The sequence below is a fragment of the Brachycentrus maculatus genome, unplaced genomic scaffold, assembly GCF_059751285.1.
Source record: "Brachycentrus maculatus isolate JH-2025_06_01 unplaced genomic scaffold, ASM5975128v1 h1tg000186l, whole genome shotgun sequence".
Taxonomy (NCBI): Eukaryota; Metazoa; Arthropoda; class Insecta; order Trichoptera; family Brachycentridae; genus Brachycentrus; species Brachycentrus maculatus.
Window position 1 is genome coordinate 610533 of NW_028280937.1, and position 25584 is coordinate 636116.

Sequence of the window (25584 nt, forward strand, 5' to 3'; positions counted from 1 at the left end):
TTAACAGACCTTTGAAAAGTTTCTCTTGATATCAGTTTATTGAACACATCTGATTGCTTTGCCTTCGTAATAGTATTAACCCATTGCACCACTAACAAAGGTGACATAATTTGTTCATACAACACACTATTTAGTTTTTACACTTTTTTTATTGTAATAACATTAAGACTTAATTACACACAAAATAAAAATGGCTAAATATAAAAGTCCGCCTCCATAGTGTAATGGTCAGCACGCTCGGCTACCGTTCTGGAGGTCCCGGGTTCGATTTCCAAGGGGGGTAAAATAAATATTAGTGATTTTTTCACTGTCATATTTATTCAATATTACCCTGGACTGGTACCTGAAGCGGAGGGCTGATCACCTTTCCTTCATGTGTAAACGATCAAGATAACACTGTGTTTATATGACGCAGTGCCCTATGCACCATTGGGGTGTGGATAAGGGTTTTATTATTATATTATTAAATATAAAAGCAAAGTTATGCTGTTGTTATAATATTGTTCGTAAGCTAAACCATTATGGATCACCCCAGGTAGTTTTATTAGAGTGTGTTCAGTTCAAAGTTGTGAAAGTTATTGTCAGTCAGTTTTAATGTTTAAAAAAATCACTTCATAGACAAACTGGCAAATTGCCGGCTTTGTGAGTCAGTGACAAATTGACCTTGGCCGGCGATTTGCCGGCCAAGAAGCAGATTCCTTAACCTTGTAAATTCACACCAACCTTTAACCCCTGAGTGGAGGGGGTTATTTACTACACGATAATAATAAAAATAATTTATGTTGTGCCATTTTCACAAAATACTGCCTTAAGGGCGCTTCGCTGTGATATTATATGATACATTGTTTGTTCTTGGACAAAACCATAATTGATTATGTCAAAGGTTAACTTTCCTTTGAGTACAGCGTCAGATTTCCCAGTCAAATTTGTGCCATCTGGAACATCTGACCCAAATCCGTTAGAGATGCATAGCCATTCAACGCATTCTTAACACATTTGAAAAAATATGGCAACGAATATCGGTAATATTTAAAAAACTATTTAAAAAGTTTTTTTTAAATTTTGTAATAAACTATATTTAAAAAAATACGAGATTTTACTAGCAAAAGCAAAGCTTTTTTTTCATTTCAAATAAGGTTAACTTTTTGTCTTAATTTTTTTTACTGTGGAGCTAGAACAGCGCCAGTAAAAAAAAAACATGTACAAAGTAATGTCAGTTTGAATTTTTCACACACTAAAACTGAAAGATATACGCACAAAACTATACGTATTGAAATATACATCATGATAATTTGCCTTCGTAGTGTAGGGGATAGCACATTTACCTGCTGTGCTGGAGGTCCCAGGTTTGATTTCCAGGGGCTCAAAATAAATATTTGTAAATTTACACTCCAATATTTTTTTCAAAATATCATCCTGAACCGCAGGACTAATCACATTGCTTTCTAGTAATTTTTTTCCTTTATTAATGGCAGTAGCCAATTTTTACATAATATATTACATGTTGTATAAAATAATACGTTTTCTCTTATTAAGTGTATAATTGGTTCAAAAAGTAATTGTCTAAACAAAGATGAACAAATAAACCAAGGAATTATGCATTAGTCTAAAATATTGTAATTATTATTGCATTATACAATAGTTAGGAAGTGACATATTCCAAATATCGATATGGTCTGCGAAACCATTGCCGAGGTTTTACATTCGGTGTGTAGGAATAATGAGTCCAGACACTGTCCGGCTGTTATTACAATAAAATATTTGACAGTTTCTCGTGTTTCTGGTTGGGGTTTAAATATTAGTCATTTTTAATAACAAGAGACAGCCTAAAATGTTTTACCAATCAAGAAAGTACTATGTTCTTGTAATGCAGTACCTAAAGGTGGGGACTGACCGGAGCATTTCGTCATAACGTTGCTCACGGCGTGCGCTCCGAATATGGATGGAGTGCTCAGCTCCGCTGTACTGACTATACGAATGCTCGCATCGTAACGTATTACATTACGACGAAATGGCTCCAGTCAGTCCCCACCATTATGGAGGATGAGGGTTAGAAGAATACATAACATGAAAAAGTTATATGGTGTTGGTATTGGCATGTAAATAACTTGATAAATTAATTTAACTACAAGGGTTAAATATGTACCGCATTTTCGCTTTATATTTATATGGTGTTGTTATAATACGGAAAAATTGTGTATTTTTTTTTTGTATTGGGTGGAGTGCTGTTAACACGTTTGTTGATTTTATTTTGCCATTGAAAAATATAATATGGGAATGCATTACATACTACATATAAAAATGTATAATATTTATTTATATACATATTCTATTTATATTTCAATTACAGTTTTATTTTCAACAATACTTTAAGTATTATATTTTTTCCATAATTTAATTATATATATAAGTATATACATAAAATTGGAGCTTTTTCTGAATAAATAATTTGCAAAACCTATATTTTTAGAGGATTGTTTGCAGATTTTACCTGCAAACAAATATTAAAATAAAGTCAATTTACCCGGAGGCCCTAGGTACAATTTCAGGGGGGTTTGAATAAATATTGTTGTTTTTCACTTTAATATTACTCAAGAAAGAGAATAATAAAATTAGGTTAGGCGTAAATAAACAGAAAAACAATTATACACGTTTATTACTATGTACTATTATTAAAGTCCATTATAATACAATAAATAAATAAAAACCTCCATAGTGTAGTGGTTGGCGCGCTAGGCTACCATGCTGGAGGTCCCGGGTTTGATTCCCAAGAGGGTCAAAATAAATATTAGTGATTTTTCAGTCTAATATTTATTTAATATGACCCTGGACTGGTACCTGAAGCGAAAGGCTGATCACCTTTCCTTCGTGTATTTAACGATCAAGATAACACTGCTTCTATAGGATGCAGTGCCCTATGCACCATTGGGGTGCGGATAAGGGTTAGAAGAAGAAGAAGATAATACAATATGATTAAATTGAATCGTCGGAAATTTAAAAATTACATTTGTTTTCTCTTGTGTATTGCCAGATTATAAGGGTTATTTTGATACAAATATGTTCTAAAATAATATATGATGTATTGCACGAGTTTGCTTTAGTATTAGTTGTGTGGTGGTAGTATTGCTTGACAAGCTCTTTTGTTGGTGTTACCACTACAGATATTCCAGGTCCCCACGGCTGCGGAGAGAAAGAACCTTTATTTCAACATCGTGCACCACGGCAACAACCAGACGCTCACCGTGGAGGGCGGCGGCGTCAACGCCACCGTCATCCAGCCCAACATCGCCACCACCAACGGCATTGTCCACATCATCAACCGGGTCCTCGGGGTGCCCTACACCACGGTCTTGGAGAAGATGAAAACCGACCCTATGCTCAAGTAAGCCCTTCCTATTCCAACTTACTTTATATTTCTAATTTATATTAAAGGCTGTTTTTTTTTTTCGAATTACCTAACGTCCAAGTGACTCTGAAATTTAGCTACGGCTTATGCAACACCGCTTATCATGACCCGACTCAGGCTTCAACTTTTTATGTTTCATAGCCTATGCCTACTCGTGAGTGGATTTACTCTTTATGTTTAAAGTTACTATAATTTCATGTAATTCATGAGTGAAAATTCTAGGCAAAAACACTTGAAAGCTGTAACTTTGTGATTCCATTTTATTACTTAACCAGTTCCCTGTCTATCCCGAGCGTGACGGTTAAAAAATAATACATAGTATGAAATTGTCATGTACTGAGGTGGTGGATAAATTATTATAACCTAAATGTAACTATGTACTATAGTTACATTTAAGAGCGAATGTAATTGGAAAAAGGAGCAGAGGAAGACCGAGAAAAACATGGCACGATCAAGTATACCAAATACTTGAAAGTGGTCAGGTTAGGAGTCGTAACAATCAGCGGTATGTATGAGGAGATGCATAAACGTGGAAGAGGCGAAGAATGTTTGCAAAGACAGAGTGGTGTGGCGTTCTATTCTCTCTGCCTACCCCTGTGGGTAAAAGCTAGTTTCGAGAACTACTGATGTTCTCATCAGCAGGTGAAAATACAAACTGTTGATATTTAAACTCTCAACGGATTTGCAGAAGAAGGTTCAGTCATCGTATTCTCGCTCAACCATTTTTCTTTACAGGAAGAAAGGACACTCTTACATTCATCTTGTGATGCTATTTTGTTTGTGTTATTGCAGTGACACATACTTCTTGGGTCGCCGGCGTTACTTCAACAACCAGTTGAATGACACGACTCACCGCTTCACCTACTTCGTACCCCGAGACAAGGCGTGGCAGAAGTTTGAGACGGAGTTCCCGTCCGCACACAAGAAACTCTTCATGGAGGACTTTAGCTACCATGTAATATTGCAATTTTGAATAATATTAATTTACTTAATTAAATTTACATATTATAAAATAAATTTACGTAAATCTCATTTTGGTTTGTACTTGTATTATGTATTTTATAATGAATAAAATTTAATTTCAGACAAAGCAGATTCTGGAACGTCACTTGGTGATTTCTGACCGGGCGTACACAATGGCTGATATCAAGCTGTTGGCAAATGACACTCACGGATTCGTGCTGCCGACTGTTCGGGACACTTTGAGGCTGAGAATCAAGGAATCTGATAAAAGTATGTACTCACAAATATTTATTATATTTTAGATATAACATAAATTATGATACAGAAATACTTCATGGTATTAGATTAAAGTAAGGACCTCTCTAATAAAGAGTTCTGCTTGTGTCTAAGGAGGGAGTTTTATGAATCAATCTCTTGGTTTATGAATCACACTTGTGATTTCCTACTCTGAGTTTAATTTTTGTACTTTTGTTTATTTTTATTTTACTTTGTCTTATTTTATACCTTTTCTTTAATATTTCTTCATTTTTATACTCTTTATCTTGTTTTTCAAGCTATTTTTCTGATTTAAAAAATAACAATGTGCTTCATACCGTTGTGTATCAAGCTGATTGGTATTATATTGTATACCCACGCATAGGTTATGCCTATGTGGGATTTTTTATGAATGTTTTAAATCTATATATTTATATAGATTCATTTGAATGCATACTATAAAATAATAAGTAAAATGTGAACAAAAATTAATACTGAAATAAATGAAGTGACACTTTATACACTACGTATATTGGATATACAATGCTTTGTACATTACATATTATACATCTGATATTTTTCAGATTCAGAGATTAAATCCAATGGTTGAGTGCAATCAAATCATGAAAAAAAACTTATAACACATCACTCACTCCTTTCAAGAACGTCATAAATAAAAAAACTTGATTTTTCAGCAGAACGTTTAAAGTTTGAAAATATAATACAATTTATTAAAAATAAATATCAAGTCACTTATTGAACTTTTTACTGTACAACAGACCTTTTTAGATTAAACCTGAAGGTTTTTTTTCCATTTGAAAAATAACTAGTTTATTTTTCAAAAATAATTAAACAATACCTTTTCTATATTATGCAAAAACAACACTTTCTGCCCTGTAGCGGGTTAATATTAAGTTTAAAATATGCCTCCTTTGCTGGGATATAGTACATTTTCTGGGAATTCCGAAAACAATTTTTGATTTATGACGTTCTTGAAAGGAGTGAGCAATATGTCTTATTGTCAAAATGGATATCCTTTCTTTTCTAGGCTACTATGTGGACTGGCAGAACCAGTGGATCCACGTGTTCCGGCCCGACGTCGAGTGCACCAACGGAATCATTCACGTCATCGACTACCCGTTCCTCAAGGAGAGCGACATCCGCGTCACCGGCGGTGCGGTCACTCTCGCCGGCAGCATCCTCACCCTGCTGGCTCCCAACCTCCTCATGTACATCGCCAACAAATGGCTGCTGCACTAAACAAACCTCCGCTCCGTTCCATCTATATTAAATGTGTTTTAATTCATATTTCATTCAGAACTTAATAGTTTTAAATAATACAGATTTTGAGTCTAAATTCATTAGAGCAGTGTTCCGCGCGCTCTTGCGGAACACTGCTCAAGTTTTCTTTTCAATTTCAGAGGTGCATATTTACCATATTATGGTAACATATTTAACATATGTTTAATACATAATGTGAGCCTACTTAACTGAGCACAGGCAATCAAAATTTGGAGCAACTGTGTTATTTTCACAAAACTAGACTTTTTGCATTGTTCTGCCGCGGCACACACGCGGCGGAACAATGCATTAGAGAAATGTTTCATGGGCAGGGGCCTGCATTCCATATAGGCAGAAAAGCAGTGCCTATCCTAACTTACCTGCGTGATATAGAAATGCAACCAGTACCTACCCTACCCTTACTAAGTAGTACCAGCTTACCTTTCTACCTACCTCTACTGACTACCCTCATTAATTCTCTGTGCAGGCCACTGTTTACGGGTAATGGTTACTTTTTGGTTATCTGATATTTTCTTTTTATTTCTTCTTTATATTTATTTCCAGCTTAAGTGTTTTTGTAAAATTATAAAGCATATCAGGAACTATAAATTTGAATGCAGAATGACTGAACTAAAGGAACGCAAGGTGAAGGACATTACTACTATATGGGAAAGGAAATAGAGAAGAATAGTAGGTAGGAAAGTAAGGAAGGAATAGACTCAAAATCTGTTTTTTACTTTTTTTTATTTCCTTTTGAATTTTTGGATTGAAAGTACATTTGATAGATGTTTTTTTTGTTGTTGCTTACAGTATTTTTTATAAAGGTTTAAATATTATTAATTTTAAACCTTTATTTTGTATTAACGATATCAATATTGAATCCGTCTCACTTTGTTTTTTCATACAAATGTATCAAGGAAAACTGATTTTTTATAAATATTTATAATATCAAACTCTCTCATTATTTCATTTAGATAAGCAGCAATTTTTTATCTCAAACATTTCTCACAAATTCAACATTTGTTCATCACAATTTCGTACTGATATTATTTATTTGACGCTTTTAAGGCATGTCTAATTTAACACTCAGATTGAACGTACTATACATAGAAGATATTATTTTGTTTGGGCCCTAACTGCTCTAAAGTGACGCATAGGGCACCTGCTGACTATAGTTAAAAAAATATAATAATTTCTCACAGTCAAAATAATTACTTTACCATCTTTCTCCATTATACCATTATTAATTTTTGACTTACTCTGGCGCAGTCAAGGTAAGACTAATTACCTTGCCTTTATGATCAAGATCACACTGCGTCAGTCCATTGAAGTGCCCGATGCGCCGCCGGTTTCAGATAGGAAAAGAGAAAGCGTAATACAGACATGATAAAAAATTCTCATTCGGAAATACTGCGAATAATTAAAAAATCCATATCAATTTTTGCTCCATGTTGATAAGATAACTTGTATTTAATAATTTTATATAATTTTAATCTATGTTTTAACCAATACTCATATTTTTAACTCATTTGAATCTCGTAAATGTGTAATAATTTTAAAATATATCACTTATATTAAGAACCAACTTTTGTTTGATAGAATTGATTATTTAATTTTGATAAGCTTAAAAATTGTAGTCGAGTAATTTGTAAAAATGATACATTTTACAGAATCAAATATAAAGTATTTTTCGGGGAGTATGGTCGAGCCTTTTCGTCCAAAAAAATATCCCAAAGTGTATGGATAAAAAAAGAAATTGTATCTGCGCTTATTATTCGAAAAGTCAAATTTATTTTTTAAAAATAAGACTTGTAATGACATCTGTGGACTTCTTTGTATAATTTCTCATGTATGGAATGTATACTCTTGTTTTTTTTTGAAGAGACTATTCACTTATCTAGTCACTCATCATATCGCATGAGTATCTCCAAATCATGTCCTTTTGTTATTATTATAATACTTAGACACTTACGTATGAACCATTTTTGGTTAGTTGACTTTTTTTTTAAATAAACATGGCGTAAATACAAAAATTATGTTAATGAAATTAATGGATTGAATTAAATTTTATTTGTCTCAAAAATTGTAATAATTCTTAAATTATTCAACAAGAAAAATCTAGCTACGGCTTATGCAACACCGCCTATCACGTTCTCACGTAGGCTCCAACTTCATTAGTCTTATAACCTATCCTAAATGTGGTGGGTTTACTTATTTTTGTGTAACTCTTGAGTGAAAAATTCTGTGGAAAACAATCGCACTCTAGTAATTGCACTGTGTACGTTGTATTTATATCTTCTCTTATGTCTTAGAAAAAACTGTTGCCAGATGAAGCAATTTGGATAGTCTCTTTTAAAACGAGTATGATTATACACAATATCGATTATAGTACTACGATTATACACAATATCGATTTAACAATCCATACTTTATTGAAATTTGTTTTGTAAACAACAAAAAACTCTAACTCAATAAATAAATTAGAATATAGTTTAGTTTTCAAGAGTTCACTTGCTGTCATCAATGTATTTTTAAAAAAACACATAAATATGTAATATTTTTTCCCCGCATTCCTAATATTTTTATGTATTTTATTTCTCAAAACTTTTAAAGCTTATTCATCGCAAGTAGGAGCCGGTGTAAAGTGGCGATTGCTGTAAATTTGGTAAAATAATATCGTTATAATAATATAAAGTATTGAACAACAAACATCCTCGACAAATACATATACCAAATATATTTAAAAGTTACGCTTATAAATATTTGAATAACTTTCTCGTAATAATGTGGAGTGATCGAAAAAGATACTTGCCGGTCAATTAATATTGTTGTAAATAAAAATTAAATTATATAATTTACATTCCGCGTTGCAAAATCAATATTTTCATCAAATGGAATTTGTGTGTTGAAACTGCTGAATGCCTCACTGCGGCGGCTTCATTCTATTCACCCAGACCGCTTTGAGCTGTTAGTTTATTCCCGGACTAATATTTTTTTTTTATTAATGTAAATATTAGATACATATTAATAAGTTATTCATAAGTAAATGCTCTCTGCTATCACTTTAGACTCATTGACAGAAATTAATAGAATAATTTGAAAAAAAAACTATTTTTACTGCAAAACTAAATAGTATACAGTAAAATAAATAACTGAAACGGGAAAAAATCATAAAAACTGTCAATTGTTTTAATATTTTGTCAAAGGAAAATACATATTAAAATTGATAATGGTGTATTTCATTTTGTGTCTAATAAATTTTTCACATTTTTAAAAACCAAACTGCGGAAAATTAATGCGAGCTTTATAGATAACGAAAGTCATGGATTTAATAACTTACATTTTAATTAAATAATCTCTAATGTAAGAAATAAAATAATGTTTTCTTTTGTTTTTAAATAGAATATTTTCGAACTGCTTCAACAACCCTTTGTAAAAGACATTTGAATTTTTAAAAGAGCTTTTGTCTTTTTTTATTTTTAGGAGACGCCTGTTATAAATATGGGAGAAAATTATACATAGTTTTAATTTGGCTACGAAAAAATTACTTTCAACGAATATTATTTGGTAAAATTTTCTACCATATTTTACAGTAGCAAGTTTAACCCTTTATTGAGCCGTAACCAAAAGCAGCCAACAGCTTGGCCACCTGCAATGTGGTCGATAATTCATAATACGAATGGACAGTAAATTGATCAACCTGATCAAAATGTTGAAAATGGAGTTCCATTAGTTACATATTTTGAAAGACATCAGTGAAGGATCTCAGTGTGAATCTCAGGATATAGGATCTCTGCATATAGCATCAATGCTTAAGTTGCATACCTGTACTCGTACTAGCAGTATTAACAATGATGTTTGGAGCAAATGGCAATTTGTATTGCAGTATTGGCAACGGTGTGTGGATTACCGACCACAATGTGGGTGGGCAATATTTTAAGCATTTTTGGCTTTTAACCTTAAAAGGGTCAAAGCTTATTAAGTTAGTATATTATCTATATAAATTTATATTGTGTTTTAAAATAGCAGTAATGAAGTCTGCTTAATTTAGAAATATATAAAAATGCTTCGAGTATAGAAGCGTAAGTATAAATGTTTATGTGGAAGTAATTCAAGATATGAACTTATTAGACAGCAGATGGATGTAAGCGGAACACTGTCTGAACTTGAAAATATCAGAAAAACACAAATTATTCAGCTACTTATAATATTAGATAGTCATTAAATTGTAACACATCATATTTCTAATTTTTAATAGATCTATGTATGTTATTTTCATTGATAAGCTTAAAAACATGTGTTGGTATGTTTATCAACAGACCTTTCAATTAGTTAGTGAATATTTATTTTCAAATCGCATTGAAATTTGTTTAGGTAAAATGATATTTGAGGAGTTGTGGTCATCTTTCAAGCCACCGAAGTTGCAATATCTGGTGTAAAATAAAGGAACTATTCAAAGGCCTCTACTATTCCTTCGGGTCCTTTGACTGGATAGCGCTATATCAACATTATTCGAGTCACTTTTAAAATATTTGTTTGGTTTAAATTTTCACCTGCAAGTAAAGAAATGTTAATCATTTTGAAACCATATCCATAAAAATGTAAATTCATGTTAAAACATAAAAAAAGATGAATATTTATACCATTACGCCCTCTCAATTGAACAAGTAAAAAGTTTTGAAGTTTTTGCGTTATAACGCAAGTTATAATGTTAGGTGAAGGATTTACATCAAATCAAAATAAAACACATTAGACATCATAAAGTTATCGCAACCCATAAGTATGGTTAATTTCTCAACTAAGATAACTGGGGGGGAAAGCTTAGCTCAACTGGTAGATCAGTGGACGAGACATCCGAAGGTCTTAGAGATATTTTTTTTTCAAGTTGAGACATAATTATTTAACATTCTAATATTATTTCCTCTATTCAAAATTTATTTCACTTTTAAATGTAACAGCCATGTTACCGCCAGCACTGTGACCTCAGCAAGTGTGACCCTAGAAGAAAGAGGAGGTGGTGCTAATCAGAAAACTCATACTCGTTTGATTAACACTACTATAGAGAAATCGTTGATTAATTTTTAAACAATAATTAAAATTGAAAAAAATGATATCAGTTTGACGATGTTGCAATACCAGTATTTGGTCACAACAGGTAAGACTTAACTGTTTACTTGTCATTTTATCTAAATATTATAACACATACATATATATTTTATAAGCATCTGTGCAAGAATTTTTTAAATATTTATTTTAGATATTCATTTAAAATTCTTAGTTATTTAAGATTTCCATTGTGTGGATGTTAGTTGTATAATGAAAACCCTAGAATAGGATTATTTGAAATTGAAGACATTTAAAAACTTAAAAAAAGATAAAAACTACTTGAAAACTAAAGAAATGTATAGAAGTTTTATGTATATGTATGGTATATGCAAATTCCATACAGCTTTTGAATGTTAAGAAAATTAATTGAAGTGTTATTGGATTGTAAATAAATAAAACTTCCCAATTTTCCATTTTTATTTGAAATCCCAAACGATTTTATATTTTCGAACTCCCCTGTCTGCCCAAAATGGTGCGTAGGGTACTGTATTGAATCAACACTTATTATCTTGATTGTCAACAATAATCAAATGAAGGTATGGCTTTTTTTGTAAATTGTCACTTTTTTGTAAAATATCGCACTAAAATTTGCCAGATACTCCTGTCGTAAAAACTCACACGGAAACAGTTTTTGACATTTTATATCGTCATCATGTATGCTCTTGATGATGATGACGATGTTTCTCTAGAAGTTCCTATACTACGCTGCTGAAGGTAATCTTTATTATGATGATGCTCGCGTTTGTTGTGACAGTAACGACATTAGCGTTGAAGATGCCCCGATGCTGCCACTGAATATAAAGAAGCAACTCCTGAAGTCACTATTCTGCTGAAATTCTTCTTCTTCCTTAATGTAATGGCTTTGTATGTATTGGAGATGATCAAGTTGCTTATGATGATAATACTGAAGACGCTCCTTATGCTGCAGCAGGAGCTCCGAAACCAGCTTATTGAAGTTCTCTATCCTGAACACATAAGACATCAACGGTGCAGTACTCTATGCATGAAGAAGTTTATAAAAAAAACACAGCATTAAAAAATTAGAATTATTGTATTTTATTTGTTGGGAGTAGTTAGATGTTCATAAATTCTATGAAATTATATAAAATATATAACATCCAATAGTGTTAATTGAAGGCCATGGTTTTATACATATATATATAAATATATTAGTTTTAAAACTTTAAAAGAAAATAACAATTAATTTTAGACTTTGTTCATTCTGATATCATTTTGTGAAGAGTTCTGATGTTAAATTTACTCTTTATTAATTGTAATTCACTTTGTAATGACTGGAATTTTTTTCTGTATTCATCGGCGTCAGATCTCGCGGCCTTCAGCTCCGCCCGCAATCTCTCTACTTCCGTAGAATCGTCTCCCGTCTCCTCGGCAGGCCTCCGCGGGCGTTCTTGTTCTGTGCATGAAGGGACCTCCTTCTTGACCTGGTGACCAAATCGACAAATAATATTAGACGCATGTAGAATGGATTAAGAAATATGAGTATTATATTAAAACTATCACCGGGGTTCAAATTGTGATATTTCCACTCAAGCTAGACGCAGATAAAATATACTGCATCTCACTCGTACTGCGTATCGCGGTGTTTGGGCGCATGTATTTGCTAGCGAGACAACAGTCAAAATGTTAGTTTTGTAGTAATTATGTATTATATTAACACATTGTGTACGGCACGCACACATTTGAGCATTTCAGAAACATTATGTTGCGGGGGTGTACACATTTTTGTGCATTTCAGTTACCTTCAACTTCATACACAAAAAACACGCCTTAAACGGCTAATTTCTTGTCATGCTGTGTAGTGGATAGGTGTCACTATAATACAAAAATATTATTGATTCTTCTTTATCAAAATTTGGCTAAAAGTCATCATCCTTTCGATGCAATCTAGTATTGCCGTATCAAATTAAATTTCTTCAACAAATTTCACCGTAACCAATGTGTATAAACTTAAAACAGATATTTTTACTAAATAGTTTTCAACATACATATCTGCTATTGTAATGACAAATTAATGGTCCTCAAAAAAGTAAGTGTTTAAAATAATATATAAAAAATGTCATAATTGTCAAAAAATGGCATAATAGTGGAAATATCACAACCGATTTGAAACATGGTGATAGGTTGATAAGAGAGTTGTGAAACTGACCACAATTTTATTGTTTATTCCATTAGTTATTTGTTTATTATCCGTAGCGGGCATTTGTGTTATAAATTTTCCTAGACTATTTTTATTGACTACAATTTTAACCGCGTTACTGAGCGCCGTTCCGCTCTTCAACTGGATCAACTTGGTCTTCTTCCCCTGGCTGTTCAAGGAATCCAGCTGAATGTTCCCGTGGACTTTGGACAGAGTGTTCCCCTTGAAGGACAAGATGTTCCCCTTGCCCTGCTTTACCACGGTGATGGTGTTGGACGGTGTCTTGACGGGGGTTTTGTTGACAATGTTGACGGCCTTGGTCAGTTTCCCGCTGTTCATGTTGACTATCTGCGCAGTTTTGGGGAACTGCACCAGGTTGATTCCCCCGTTGTCCGCCTTCTTCACCTCTATGGGAACCTTCTGCAGGATGTTGGGTTTGCTCTGCCCGGTCATGGCGTAGAACTGGCTGCTGCTCATGGTGTATATCTTGGTGCTTTTAATTTTCCCCGTCGGTAATATGATTGGTTTCGTTTTTATTTCGACGGGTTTCGGCACTTCTGTCTGGAATTTGCTGTCCTTTAAGATTAATTTCCCCGCATCTGTCGAAGTCACAAAACAACGACATTAAAAACATATCGAGTGTGTTGGAATCTTTGCACAGAAATACTAGATTATTTAGGTAGAAACTTTTGAAAGAAGGTAAGAGGAGGGAATCCAATAAGCATACCTGATAGTACGATTCTCCTGCCGCTTTTTAGTGCGGACGTGACGGTGTTGGTGTTGTCAGTGGGTATCATGGTGATGCCGTGCTCCTTCAGCAATTGCATCGTGGCTTCATTTGTGAACTCCTCAGCCTATAAAGGATACCAATGTGACAAAAGTTTTAATACAAAATCATAACTCATCCACACTAGGTAAACAAGCCAACACTGTGGATGGCTTCCACATTTCATTGTCATAAAATGAGATGCTCAATCTCTTATTTATCATTGATGCAACATTAAGTATGGTGTACACTACACATTATTTTTAATATACAAGAATGAAAAGGAAGGTAAATTTACCTGTGGTAAAAGTGCAGCCAGATTATTCTGCGCCTCACTTTCTTGGTCCATTCCGTCACTCTCCACTTCTTGCGAGTTCTCCGACTCTTCGATAGGAACTTCAGGATAGTACCCTGAGGAATTTCAACATGTTAATAAATACGAAGAAGAGCGTGTTATTTGGGCATGTGGAACGAAAACAATTTGAAAACAAGCTCAGGAGGCTCATCTGGCTGGAAGTAGTAGCTGAGGAAGACCAAAATAATTAGTGTTTAGAGACTTGTACACATTTCTTCCACACCTAACATTAGTAATGTCCCTGTCAAACTCGCGGCATGTGGCCCGCAATTATTTTTTTTGCGGCCTGCGGGTACCCGGGGTTATATTTTTCATTTATTTTAATTCTTCTTTTAAATAATTTTTTTGCACGGGAACATATGATATTCTTTTGCAAAATCATTTAGTTGGATCTACTGCACCTCACGTGACTGTCTTTGATGATAAATTATTCACTTAAAGTTAGATGAAAATGAAAATAAGATTTTTGAGTTTTTTGATGTGGCCCGCCGGCGTACCCAAAATACCTTATGCGGTTCTTGGTGCCTTTTGAGTTTGACACCCCTGGTCTAAGCTAAGAATGCACGCAAAGACAGAGTGGTGCCCACCGTATTTCTCTCATCAGCCATAGAAGTTAAAATTTTCACAAATTATGCTGTCAATATAAAATCGACACCTATTTATTTATTTTTTACCCATGAACATGTGTGTTTGAAGTTAACGTAGTGTCAGTATTAACAGTTTAGCCTGCATGTGCATTGATATGAATAGTGCTAAAAGTCATTAAGTGCCTCAGCTTGCCACTAACATTTATAATTTAATAAATTGATTTTGTAATAAAATAATTTCCATACCGGTGTTATCCATAGGATTTAAAACTTCTTCACCTTGAGATATGAAATTGCTATCTACCGATGCTTCTTGCTCCAATTCTGAAAAAAAAAATTAATATCAATTATTAAAAAAAAAACATCATGGATTTAACTGTCTTATCCAGTCATCCCTCGGCTTGACCGAGATGGATGGTGAAAATATCATGATTAAACAAGTTTCCGCATGAACTGTTCCCCACAGGTTGTGACACATTTGATAATGCCAAATGTGTGTTAAGCGCACAGTTGCGTAACACTCGAGTGTTGGCATCGTAATGATTTTTAGTTTAAAATGTGACTGATTCTTTGTGCTACAAACATCAATGGAAATTATCTCTAAGAAATATAGCCTTTTATATGATTAGGTTATGTGTCAGGTTGTGGTCCGTGGTTAGTGTCACGGACTCTTAAGTCAGAGTTTCTCGGTTCGAATCCACTCTACCTCAATTTGATACCTATTTCTAATAATGAGCCGCCTAGGCTCACAGAAATAGTATGAAATAGAAGTATATTTGTAAATAATAAAAACACAAATATATACCTTTTTAATTTAAATTCCTAAAAATTCCTAAAGTTAATTTTGGCGGGTGCCGTAATTTAGTAAAATATATCTGCAACATGCTCGCACCACGTATGTATTGCGATAATAACTTGAGCGCCTAATAAGGGCTAGAAGAAAATAAAAAGATGAGGTTTTTAATTTTGGATAATCTTTAGACGGTCATTTCTGTATAAAATACTACCTAAAGGGGTGCTTTAAATAAAGAGAGAATTTTTTAAATCTGATTTTACAAAAGAATGCATTTTTGTCCTAAAAATCATCTCTCTCTCTCACAGCTTTTCATCAGCTGATGTTAGTGTAAGAGGCAATCCTTGCCCACCTTTGCTGTTAGGGGCTTAAATTTGGTGTATATTAATTGCAAGGTTACCAGTTGTGACAGATCGGTTGATTACTTTGTCACTGACCTTGCGTGACTTCTTGTATGCTCATGGTGGCCTCGCGGACGGTGTTGGACTGCAGCAGCTCCACCATCATGTCCCAGCCCATCTCGGTGGCGATAGACAGCGGAGTCTTCTGGAACTTGCTCTCGGCGCGAGGGTTGGCTCCGCTGTTGAGCAGCACTAGGACGCACTCCTTGTGGCCCCGCTCCACAGCCCAGTGGAGGGGGGTCATTTGTAACTGGACAACCAAAACACTTCTTAACCTTTTGACTGATGCGTTTGAATGAAGATTTTATTTGGAAAAGGGGTAGGTTTTTTTTACGATAATGAAATAATGCATTACTGCAACAATGTATTAAATAATATTTTCCAGTTTTAATGATTTTTTTTATGTTTTAATTGAATGTTTAAACATTCAATTAAAACTAAGTTAAACTAACAGAATTTTCAACTTGTTTTAAAACTGATCCTAAGACCTAAATACACAAATAGTTAGCGTGTTTAGCTACAGTGCTTGGAGGTCTTGGGTTCGATTCCCATAAAAATCAGGTGAAAATAAATATGAAGGATTTTACACTCTATATTTTACACTAATATTAATTTAGTATTACCCTGGTTTGGTCCTTTAAGAAAAAAATCAAATACGTAAATGTTAACTAGAGAAAATGAAGTTACGACTTATATACGAATACTGGGCCTTAATTCCTGAACAATATTGGATGGGGAAAAAGAGGGATTATGAAGAATGACATTAATACATTGTTTGCGGAAAACGCTTAAAAGATTCATTTACATACTGTTGGTCGAGAGCGGGAGACGCATAAGCGTTCTAGCTGTTTACTTTCGGTAGAGCGCGAGAGACGCCAAAAAACATTGTACAGATGGGAATTGGGTTTGCGCTTACTTGTGATTAGTATTTCCGTCCGCCTCCGTAGTGTAATGGTCAGCACGCTCGGCTACCGTTCTGGAGGTCCCGGGTTCGATTCCCAGGGGGGGTCAAATGAATATAAATGATTTTTTACACTATTATATTTATTCCATATTACCCTGCCAAGGGGATATCAAAAAGCGGAAATGCGATGACTGACTATTCTCTTTAAATGTCTTTGCACGCCGTGTCTGTCTGCTGTGCTGATCGGGGTTGTGGGCGTCTGTGTACCGGCCAACGTCGGGTCGGAATCGGATCTAGCTGACTAATTGAACTAAATACTAATCCCTTTCACTGTCTACACCGGGGTACTTCTAGAAAATTTGGTGACGATTTACAAACTTATATTTAGATTGGCAGTGACAGGCATATTAAAAGCTTTTAAATGTAAATTCACAGTAAAATCGGGATAAAATTTTATGTTGATACACATTTTCAATAAATTTCGCAACTTAGTTCAGAAAAAAAAAAATTGCGTTGCAAGAGCAGATCTGTCAGGAAGCCTAGATGCTTATGTATCAGATCTGGGCATGCGGTGGGACAGCTTTCAATATATATCCTGGAGTGGTACCTGAAGCGGAGGGCTGATTACCTTTCTTTCATGTGTTAACAATCAAGAATGATGTTTGTTCGATGCAGTGCCCTATGAACCATTGGGGTGCGGATAAGGGTTTGAATGAATGTGTGATTAATATACTAAGGGTCGGGCAGCAGACTAAGCATAATTAGGGTCTGGGTTGATGAAAAAACCGCCCGACAATAATGTGTTTGCGAGTACGTGTTTGGTAAAATACGGGTATGCCCACCATGTCCTTGCAGTTGACCTCCACGTCGTGCTGGAGCAGCAGCTTGGCGACCTGGGAGTGTCCCTCGTAGGCCGCAAAGTGCAAGGGCGTGCGGTCCACCTTGGTCCGGCCGTCCTTGCCTATGCCGGCCCGCAGCAGGATGTCGCAAGTCTCCACGTGGTTGTTCATGGCGGCCAGGTGCAGCGGAGACGTCCCCAGCTGAAACAGCCGACCCTCCTTCTTGAGTCCCGATACCACTACCATAGCCTACACTCCATACCCTCCGATTATATAGACTTTACCACCAGATTTTAGGTTCTGATTGATCTGGACGTGCCAAATCTATTTTCGGCAGTCTCACCAAACATCTGCCAAACTCAGTCATTTTCTCACTATCCATTTGCTCCACATGTCCATACTACTAAGGTGGTGGACATGTGGACATGTGGAGCAAACATGTGGAGCAAACTAACAATGTGTTAAGACACATTGTTTGCGGAAAACGCTTAACCCTTATTGGTCCAATGTCGAATCTCATTCGACATCGATTTTTTACTCTTAGGTCCCATGTCGGATGTTATTCGACATTTTTTTCATCATTAGTATTATTTATTTAAATTCCAAGCTTACATTTTTGTCACTCGTATCTATTACAACAGTATGTGGAGCAGTACAAAAGATTATTTCCAATTGGAATGTAACTGTCTACCTAGAGCTTTTTTTTAATTTTGGGGGCCGGAAATGGTTAAAAGTGTATTTTACATACTGTTGTTAGAGACCAAGAGACGCTTATAAGCAAATGCTATTATACAAATACAATTATTTACTTACTTTTGGTAGAGCGCGAGAGACACCAAAAAACAGATCGGAATCCGGTTTGCGGTTACTTATGATTAGGCTACTTGCGATTGCTATATGACCCTTATTAGTAAACCAATTAAAGTCGGGGTTGATTAAAAAACTGCCCGACAACAATGTGGTGTTAAAGAACTTTTCTTAATCTTTTCAATTTCCCCTAATTCAGCCTTACATTCCTTTCTAATATTTTCATTTTTAATTCTGTCATATAATGATTTTCCCACACATTCCTCTGAGGGAACGCACTTCAATGGCATTCACTGTGGTTGAAACCAGAAGATGAACCTTTTCTTTTGCCAATTCCACGTTTCGTTTCCGTATGGAAAATATTGATGTAAATCAATGTCGGTTGTGAACTGCCAGTGTGAACTACCAAATTACTAAATAAAAAATGCAAAATGCAATACGTAGGGTAGAGAGTGGTCAATGTTATAAAGTGATCACATCAACCAGCCAACGTAAGCCCAGACTTTTGTATATAGTACGCCTCCGTGGTGTAATGGTCAGCGTGTTTAGCTACCGTGCTGGAGGTCCCGGTTTCGATTCCCAGGGGGGGGTGAAAGTAAATATTAAGTGATTTTACACTGTTATATTTATTTAATACTACCCTGGACTGGTTCCTGAAGCGCAAGAGTGATCACCTTGCCTTCATGTAAGTAATGATCAAGATAACACTGCGTCAATTCGATGCAGTGCCCTATGCACCACTTGGTGCGGACAAGGGTTATTACTTAAATAAGTAAGTAATATGGATACATTTATAGCCGAAATCATAGTGATGATTGATTACCACAGCGCAGATTTTTGAAATAGCATAATAACGCACCCAATCTGTGGTGAAGGGAGCTCCCTTGCTCATGAGGTCCAGAACGGCGGTCGTGTCCCCTTCCCTGGCACTCTGCAGCAGCTTCTTGCCGAGTTCCATCACGGAGGTGGACTGGGCCCTGCTCCTCGAAACCAGGGAACCTCCATAATCAATCTAAAATTTAAATAATCACTCTTAACCAGACTATAGTTATTTCTAATTCCTATAGACTATAGTATATAAGAATGTGAAACAATCTATGCCGACGCTTACTATCGGGAACATACAGACCAATGCTCCGGATAATTTCAGGATTATTGATCATACCGCGCAACAATCAATAAAAATGTGTAATCAAATACACATTCCTTCTAGTCTCAAAACTATTGTAGCCAAGCATACCCAGGAGAATCTCGGTCGGGTAGAGCCAAGGACAACAGCCATACTTTCTCATGTAGAGATACCTCAAAATTTTCTTTTGGACTTTCTCTACCATAAGTGAGTACTTAAGCTCGTGTGGTCCCCAAATCATTGATATTCTTCAATCTCACAAAAATTTGTAGTGACATTAATTAGTGCGTTGTGCAATGATGATCGTTTAATACACATGCACAACTAGAATGCAAAACAAACTCAATCCAAAAATTCTTCAAAATCAGAGCACTTGACACCGCTAGTGACATTAACTAGGAACATTAACAAAAAATAAATGTAATTTATTAATTTATAAATAATAAATAAACAATAAAATTATTTACCGGAATAAGAGTGGCTCCGTCTAGTCCACTTCCATCTTCGGAAAATATCATTTTATCTGTAAAAACAAAACCTATTCAAAAGTCTATTTTTTTTGGTTCAATAATATAAAATAAAACCCTTATCCGCACCCCAATGGTGCATAGGGCACTGTGTCATATTAACGCAGTGTTATCTTGATCGTTTACACATGAAGGAAAGGTGATCAGCCCTCCGCTTCAGGTACCAGTCCATGGTAATATTGAATAAATATTACAGTGAAAAAATCACTTATATTTATTTTACCCCCCTTGGGAATCGAACCCGGGACCTCCAGAACGGTAGCCGAGCGTGCTGACCATTACACTACGGAGGCGGACAATACGATTATCAAAAATAATGTGTTGAGTAAATTAATAATGATATAAATAATATTTAAAGCATTAACTTTGTGGTTAGTCATTTCTATCAAACATCATGGTTAGATTAACGCAGAGAACATGACATTGAAGCTTAACTCGAAGGTGCACAGTTTACACCCGCCCGGCACAGCGCGGGTGTAAACTGTGCACCTTCAAGTTAAGCTTAGACAATGATGTTCTCTGCGTTAATCTAACCATGATGTTTGTGTGAAAGCACTAAAATAAAGAATTGATATGAAGTCAAGGTCCCGTAAAAAGTCATTTCTATGTTATTACAAAAAGGTTACTAATCACAACTTACCTCACATTTTTGTAAAAAAAAAGTGAGGACATTAGATTTAAGTTTTATACTGACATTTCTTGGTGGAACTGCATTTTATGTAATAAACTAACCATACAGTTTTTTATACATATTTTTTTTTGATCCGTGACCGGGTTTTGTCGTTACTATCACCCTTATGATGTCGGTAAAGACGAAACCAGGTCACTGGTTAAATAAAATATATGCAGAAAAAACTATATACAGTTGAACCTCTCATAAGGAGCATAATTCATTCCCAGAATCTTATTCGCTAAGCGAAACATTTTTTGTTTCAACTGGCCTGGCTCACAAGTGAATGTCGTGAAAAAGGGATTTGCCCTTTCTCTGTAACTCGTTGTGCAAAATGTCTCTCGTTAAGAGAGCAACTTTTTCACTTTTTTTTGCTCGTTATGAGAGGTGCTCATTATGAGAGGTTCCACTGTAATTATTTTATTTTCGAAACTATGACTTATTTTAATTAGTAAATATTTTCAAATACAAAAGCGACTTTTCATTTCTTTACATTATAATCTCTGCAAGACAGTGTTACTATCGTATGGCTGCCTAGTACAGTGGTACCTCGACATACGAGTTTAATTCGTTCCGCAACCTTGCTCGTATCTTGAATTACTCATATCTCAAAGCAAATTTCCCCATACAAAACAATTGAACTACCATGAATCCGTTCCAACCTCCAAAATGTCACCCCCAGTTATTTTTGTTACGTGGTTTTGAATACTAAAAACGTATTTATAAATATCAAATATTTATTGCACAAAAACAAAAAAGAGAATGTAAAGAAATAAATTAGATATCCTCACTGGTCTTTGCCTTTTTCGCTACATTTTTCTCGCTTTCACCTGTAGGCCGTTTAGAAAAAAACATGTCCAAGGAGGTTTGTTTCTTCCTCCCTCTCAGAATGTTCCGGAAATGAGTTAGGCAAGTGTCATTAGAAAGGTCAGATGCACGACCTGTTGCAACTTTTTCTGGGTGTTTTTTTTCCACGAACTGTGAAACTCTCTCCCACATTCCTAAGATCTCCTTTATCTCACTTGTAGAAATAACCTCCTCCTCTGACTCCTCAAAACCTGCTAACTGGCACGCTGCTAACTGATCGTGATGGCGCGACTGTGTGTTACTACCGAACCGAACTCGTATCTCGAATTTCGCTCGTAACTAAAAGCAAAAAATCACTTGCTCGTCGGCTCGTATCTCGAAAAAACTCGTATGTTGGGGCACTCGTATGTCGAGGTACCACTGTATATTGTTTATTGTGTTACAGATGCTCTGATAAATTCAAAAGCCTCTCCCGAACAAAATGGATTTTGTTTTACTGTTTTCGTTGCACAAATGAGTGATATAAATGAATATTAAAAGCAAACTTTGAATTATGCACCAAAATAATGGATGTGTTATTATATCAATGTCAAAATAAAGTTAACATGATAAATAAAACAAATTAATTCACCTAAAAGGTGAAATCTTAACGACTGCAACAGCATTTGTTTTTACAATAAGAATGATTGATAGTTTTTAGTGAATATCTCAACGACTACTTTACTGGATAATTTTACACTAATCTCACCAAATTATTAAAAAATTTAACCACTATTTTGTTTTTGGATGGGACAAATGGAGATCCATATAAATAATACAAATGTGTATATTTTTTCATTTATTTACAAGCTCCATTTCCCTACTAATTTCAAACAACTGTAAAGATACAAACCTTGACAAGTATCACTATTCTGTGTTTGGTCGGCTGAATTTATGTATTTATTGAAAACATTAACATATGTTTATATTAATATCTTCAATAAATGTATAAATTTATAATAAACAAGCCCGCCAGTGTACATTTATGTAGAAGTCTAATGTTTGTACAGCGATATTTCAGTTTCAGTAGTCATTATCGATAACCTCTAAAATATGACATTGTAAACCAACATTCACAAATAGTCTCAATATTATGATTTTTAAAAACAATAACAAAAAGACTCTTTGCTTTAATACTAGAAAAACAAAAATAAAAGTAGCTTTTGAGATAAATTTCATGAAAAAAAAACATAATATAAAACATGACAGCTCAACCATTCTATCGTCGGGAACATAATTTCTTTGTTATTTAACCTTTATTGTGATTGGAAATGGGGTGACGCATTTTTAGAGAAATGCGTAAATATAAATGTTCATTTCTGGTTATCAAACGTCAAACAAGTTTCAAATGAATGGTGACAGGATGAGGATGTTAAGAGCCAAAATAGCCATATTGGCCATACTTCCTGTTCCTGTTAACTAGCGGAAATATCGCCGCCTAAATATTCGTGTCCACCTTTAATTGGATAAAAAGTCATACGAAACACTGTAAACCGATTTCACTTACATAAATTCGTGCACTGTTCGATAGAAAATTATAACCACATTGATATGAAGCCACAGGACGACCATTCAACGCCGATATACAAGTACATTCACAGCCTTCTGTATCACAGTTTGAGCGCGAAACGGGAATGACAGCGAATATTAAACGTGGTAATAAAGGGGCGCTTATAATGTAAATAATTGTTTTCTTAATAATGCTCGGGCATATTCCTTTGAAATATATGTTCAATCATTATGGGCAAATACGAAATTCGCGAAATTAATCAAACTACATCAGAAGAAGAGAGTCATATTTTTAAAAATAAACAGCCAGTATTTCACTGTGCCATCTTTATTCAACAAAACGGGGTTAGTTGTTAACAATATTATGTATTATGATCAAGTGTAAGCAGATGTAATATTATATATTACGATCATACCGCCATAATGGATAGTAAATTTTGGCATGATTTTGTATCATTTTATTTCTATTATATCATAATAATAATAATAATATTGATAGAATTATAAGAATATATGATACAAGAAGTGAATAAAAATAAAAGAAAAAATGAAATAGAAACAACACAAAGTACAGTGAAACCTCTGTCTATCGAGGGACCTATTGAAATAAACTACGAATGCGGCAAAAAAAATTAATGCGGGATAAAGAAGTCAATACACAAGGACATACAATCGAGTAAAAATACCGTCCTCCCAATCTGCATAACCATTGGTAGGTTGAAATTTTAAGAATACAAGTTTTAGATATAAATAAATGTATTTATTTAAAAAAATACAAAGTTGAACAGAACCCAAAAATCTTCAGACTTCTTCTGCTGTATCCATCACACAAGCTTTCGATAGTCTGTTCCACACGTTGAAATATTGTCGTCGAGTGTAACAAATTGAGAAAATTAAAAAGAATGTAAAAAAAAACAGACAAATTTTATCAAATATGTAGCATAATTCAAACGATGAATGCGGTAAAACGGTGGATACAAACGATCGATGCGATCTATTTTTGTATGAAATTAATTCGGGGTAGAAGAAATAAACTACACATCCGGGAAAACGATTATTGGAGGAACGATAGATAGATGTTTCACTGTATTAATAAATTAATAATTAATAATTACCTTTTATATGAGATTGTTCCCAACATTGCCACATGTCCATCCCCAATACAATGTGTGAACTTTTCTTCATCAGCCTCTCAATATTTTAGCAGACTGTCCCAGTGTGGTAGGTATGCTGCGACAATCAAATTTTCCACTAGGTATACAATGATGTGGTAATTTCATCAGGACCCTGCTACCGTTGTCATAGCATACTTCATGCCTATTATGTGAACCTATACCACAACTCACTGCCATACCGCTGCGTACACAGTATTTGAAATAATAGACTTTTTGCGAAGTGGTGGGCATAGTGGTATGCCAGCATATTTGAACATATTTAATGGGCTCGATACTGTCCTCTATAATATAATATTCTCATCATCAGCATAATGCTCCGGCAGGATATGTTCCAAATACTTGAAGCTACCTACCCATTTGACCTCTTGACTGTTCATAAATACTGACCTTCAGTACATATTTCTCGGGTTCAACATGCAATCGGCTGACATTTTTTGGCATTTATACTTTTCTGTTTTCTATGTCAAAGTATCCACAAATGGCAATTAGTTTGAGTAGACCAGCTATCGATGGCATCATCAACAACATATTGTCGGCGTATGAGATGGAATGCAACATTCCCCTCCTCATGGAGCGAAAACTAAAACTCAGGTTTTACAAACTTATTTCTCAAATTCAGTTATAATATTGTTCTGAGATTCTGATTGAATTTTTATTTCCAGAATTTATGCTGTGCAGTCACTCAAGTGCATTTAAACCATGTAATAAATGTTTGGAAAAGGTACTTGAAGATCACAATCAAGTATATATGTATGAGTCATGTCAGGTCCGACTGATGTCGACTATCACTTGAGAGTAATTGTCCTTGTCTTGGGCAGCTCTAAACAGTGCGTCGACGATCCTGATACTCGTCCAATCCCGTACACTCTGGAGCCAAGAGATCTGTCTTCTGCCCACACCTCATCAACCCTCTATTTTGCCTTTTATGATTAGGTGCAATACCCAAAAAGTGATGTATATATCATGGTTATATACTTGTTCTCTTTACTTGCATCTCTTTTGGCAGAAGCAAGCAGTACATGGTCTTTTTTAAAAAAAACCCTTATCCGCACCCCATGGTGAATAGCGAACTGCATCATATAAACGCAGTGTCATCTAGATTGTTTA

The 25584-nt window shown here is 34.8% G+C and overlaps 2 protein-coding genes across 6 annotated transcripts in view; one reads left to right on the forward strand and one right to left on the reverse strand.

Moving 5' to 3' along the window:
- The window catches only part of Fas1 (fasciclin 1 Fas1 domain-containing), a 284789-nt gene extending 277128 nt beyond the window's left edge, over window positions 1-7661 (forward strand). Inside the window, exons 10-13 of one of the 2 annotated variants that reach the window (XM_088262637.1) lie at window positions 3162-3382; window positions 4199-4361; window positions 4492-4639; window positions 5673-7661. In XM_088262637.1, the coding sequence (XP_088118763.1) occupies window positions 3162-3382; window positions 4199-4361; window positions 4492-4639; window positions 5673-5884 (744 nt within the window). In that variant the 3' untranslated portion in view covers window positions 5885-7661. The remainder of the gene's footprint in view (window positions 1-3161; window positions 3383-4198; window positions 4362-4491; window positions 4640-5672) is intronic. The other variant, XM_088262638.1, reaches the window with a different exon arrangement.
- A 4385-nt stretch (window positions 7662-12046) lies between these two features.
- On the reverse strand, window positions 12047-23585 carry Atac3 (Ada2a-containing complex component 3). 4 transcript variants are annotated; one of them, XM_088262671.1, is made up of 10 exons: window positions 23301-23585; window positions 20218-20273; window positions 19481-19633; window positions 17818-18015; window positions 16108-16321; window positions 15124-15201; window positions 14234-14346; window positions 13897-14023; window positions 13179-13768; window positions 12047-12453 (listed from the first exon to the last, which is right to left on the reverse strand). In XM_088262671.1, exons 2-10 carry the CDS (start codon window positions 20266-20268, stop codon window positions 12229-12231), a joined length of 1749 nt encoding a protein of 582 aa, XP_088118797.1. In that variant the 5' UTR covers window positions 20269-20273; window positions 23301-23585; the 3' UTR covers window positions 12047-12228. The 4 variants fall into 4 exon arrangements, with proteins under 4 accessions (XP_088118797.1, XP_088118798.1, XP_088118796.1 ...); XM_088262672.1 differs by having other exon boundaries at window positions 12086-12453; window positions 23197-23322; XM_088262670.1 differs by lacking the exon at window positions 23301-23585 and adding an exon at window positions 23048-23112 and having other exon boundaries at window positions 12086-12453.
- Between the last annotated feature and the right edge of the window lie 1999 nt (window positions 23586-25584).